The following is a 2,904-nucleotide window of genomic DNA, read 5'->3' as shown; positions in this document are numbered from 1 at the left end:
TTCTCCCTCATTTAAAGAGCTCTGGTTGTACAGTGGGCTAAGCCTTGCTAACCACAAGGTCAGTGGTTCAAACCCTCCAGCTGCTCCTTGGGAGAAAGACGAGGCTGTCTGCCCCTGTAAAGCTTTTCAGCCTCGGAAACCCTATGGGACAATGAGAGGGTAGGTGGCTCTGTCCAGGGGACAGCTGGAAACAGGGGACACTGAACTTGCCCCTACTGGACACTTGGGAACCCCTAGGTAACTGGGCTGGTCTGTGAGGGTGACTGTGTGAACCTCAGGCAGTGCACACTGGTGTTGCATCTCACCCCTCTCTCCTCTGCCCAGGGCGGCCCGTCACTGTCCAGGGGACTAGAGGGGGTTCCGGCTGGGGTGGGCTGTAGGGGCAGGAAGGCTGTGAGCCCTAGGCTGTCTTTCGGGGTCTCCAGGACAGCCTGTGCAAAAGCAGCCAGTGGAGGAGTGAACTGTCAAAGGCACCCCTGGCACGGTGAGTGTGGGGCAGGAGCCCAGAGGCAGCAGGGGCCAGGGGAGGGGGCTCCACCGCCAACCCCAAGCAAGTCAGAGCTCCCGGTGACCTCTCCCCAGCCTCAGAAGGGCAGGTGAGGGCCTGAGGCTGGGAAGGAATCTGGAACGGTGGAGCTCGGCCATGTCGGCTGGGCCCCCCTCCACCCTCAGGGCTCCCCTCTGTTCTTCAGAGAAGCCCCCATGCAAGATTCCCAGGGCCCCTGTGCTGGCAGCCCCCAGGACCCCGAAGATGGCAGTGGGCCAAGCCTGTGCCGGGGCGAGCTGGACTTCGGTGGATCTGGGAAAAAACGTGGCAAGGTAAGGGCAGCCCTGGTAAGGTGACCCCCGCCCCAGTCCAGTACCCCAGGTCTTGGTGACCACCAGGCCCTTGAATCACTCAGCCCTCACTTCCGGCCCTGAAAACTGCCCACCCGGTGCCTGCTCACCCAGGTGGACTCAGCTACTCAGAGCCCCAAAGGTCAGGGTTTGGGAGTGTCTCCCTATCGCAACCTTACCCCCATGCTGCCTGGCTTAGAGGATCCACCTAAGTGGTCAGGGGAGCGGGGGAAGCCAGCCCAGGTGGTCCTACACAAGGATGGCTAGGGTTCCTCTTCTATTCAGCCCCTTGGGTCACTGAGAAGGTGGCGTGGCCCTCGAGGGGGTGGGGACTGCCAGGGCTACCTGAGACTCTAGTCCAAATCTTGGGGGCTCTTTCCTCCTGGTATCCACCCACCATGCCCATTGCTCCCCCCAGTGCCTGCCCTACAATGCCCAGTCCCTCCAGCTGCCCATCCCCAATTCCTTGCTGTCTCTGGTGCCCAGTGGTCACCCCCCTATGTGCCTGGCAGCCTCAAACCTGCCCAGTCTTACCCTTCCCACAGTTTGTTAAGGTGCCCAGTGATGTGGCCCCTGCTGTCCTCTTTGACCTCATGCTGGCCGAGTGGCACCTGCCGGCCCCCAACCTGGTGGTGTCCCTGGTGGGTGAGGAGCGGCCTTTCGCTATGAAGCCCTGGTTACGGGACATCTTGCGCAAGGGGCTGGTGAAAGCTGCACAGAGCACAGGTGGGGGTGCACAAGAGGAGGACCCCCCAGGAGCTGACTCCTGGTCCACCGCTCCCTGCAAGGCCTGCGGGTGGGCGGGTGTGTGAGTTCCTGCCCCGGAGGGCAGGAGGCATGGCTGGATGGGAGTGTGGGTACGTGGGTAGGCGCATGCCCCGGCAGTGTAGATGGGTGCGTGTGGGTGCAAACGTGAGTGAGTGGGTGGGTCTGTGCCTAGGTGTGTGTGTGCGTGTGCAACAGACACAGGAGGTACGGGCATGGGGAGGTGTGGGCACGGGAGGTGAAGGCACGGGGAGGTGTGGGCACGGAGAGCTAAGGGCACAGGCTGGTGCATGGGTGCATTTGCACCAGGAGTCCTAGGGGTGTGACACAGAGCAGATCTGAGGGTACCTACAAGCACAGGGCTGCCCCCCCACTCAGGGGGAGTCCCCAGACTTGGGGAACTGTCCCTATCATCTGCCCAGCTCCCAACACAGAGGGAGCATGTGCAGGACCCTTGCCCTCTTCCCTTGGGGCAGAATCCTGTAGCTGGAAAGATTGTCAGAGTACAGAGGAAGGTTCCCAAGTCCCTCTACAATCTGTGAGCCCAATGGGGCCAGCCGCTTTCTCAGAGCCCCCCGGGACACCTTGGACATTCCATGGGCAGGGGCACCTGAGCCCTGACCATCCAGAGCTGTGACCCTAAGCAGAGGCCTCAGTTTCCCCACCCATGCTATTTGCTGCCCCAGGGAGCGGGCTGCTTGGAAACGTGCCTCAAGCCCACCACTGTCTCCCAGGGGCCTGGATCCTCACCAGCGCACTCCGAGTGGGACTTGCCCGGCACGTGGGGCAGGCCGTGCGTGACCACTCACTGGCCAGCACATCCGCCAAGATCCGAGTGGTGGCCATTGGCATTGCTCCGCTGGACCGGGTCCTGCATCGTCAGCTTCTGGATAATGCCCAGGTGAGAGCCAGGTCAGGCACCAGCCACCAAGCCACTGCAGGGCTGCCAGTGGGGTCTTGAGGCTGACCACACCCAGCCACCTATGGACAGTGCCTCATCTGTTTACCAGCCTGTACTGGGGGCTGGGCAACAGCCATGGGCAGACCATCTGATGATCCCTGCCCTCAGGGGTGACATGGAGCTGAGGCCGGTGCTCTGAGGAGCAGGACACACAGGGTGGGGAGGAAGAGGGGAGATGGGGGGCTGAGGAGAGAGGGGAGGAGGGAGAGATGACAAGGAGGAGGAGGGATGGTGAGGATGAGGAGCTGAGGGGAGAGGGGAGGAGGGAGAGATAATGAGGAGGAGGGATGGGGAGGAGGGAGAGGTGAGGGGAGAGGGGAGGAGGGAGAGATAATGAGGAG

The 2,904-nt window shown here is 62.2% G+C and overlaps 1 protein-coding gene across 1 annotated transcript in view; it reads left to right on the top strand.

Annotated features, from left to right (window-relative positions):
* The first annotated feature begins 702 nt into the window (after positions 1–702).
* Positions 703–2,904, top strand: part of TRPM5 (transient receptor potential cation channel, subfamily M, member 5) — a 21,993-nt gene continuing 19,791 nt past the window's right edge. Inside the window, exons 1-3 of the mRNA XM_006861031.1 lie at positions 703–819; positions 1,383–1,563; positions 2,337–2,503. Of these exons, the coding sequence (XP_006861093.1) occupies positions 703–819; positions 1,383–1,563; positions 2,337–2,503 (465 nt within the window). The remainder of the gene's footprint in view (positions 820–1,382; positions 1,564–2,336; positions 2,504–2,904) is intronic.

The sequence above is a fragment of the Chrysochloris asiatica genome, unplaced genomic scaffold (assembly GCF_000296735.1).
Source record: "Chrysochloris asiatica unplaced genomic scaffold, ChrAsi1.0 scaffold00040, whole genome shotgun sequence".
NCBI lineage: Eukaryota > Metazoa > Chordata > Mammalia > Afrosoricida > Chrysochloridae > Chrysochloris > Chrysochloris asiatica.
Note: the sequence above shows the minus strand (reverse complement) of the source record. Positions and strands in the feature narration are given on the sequence as shown.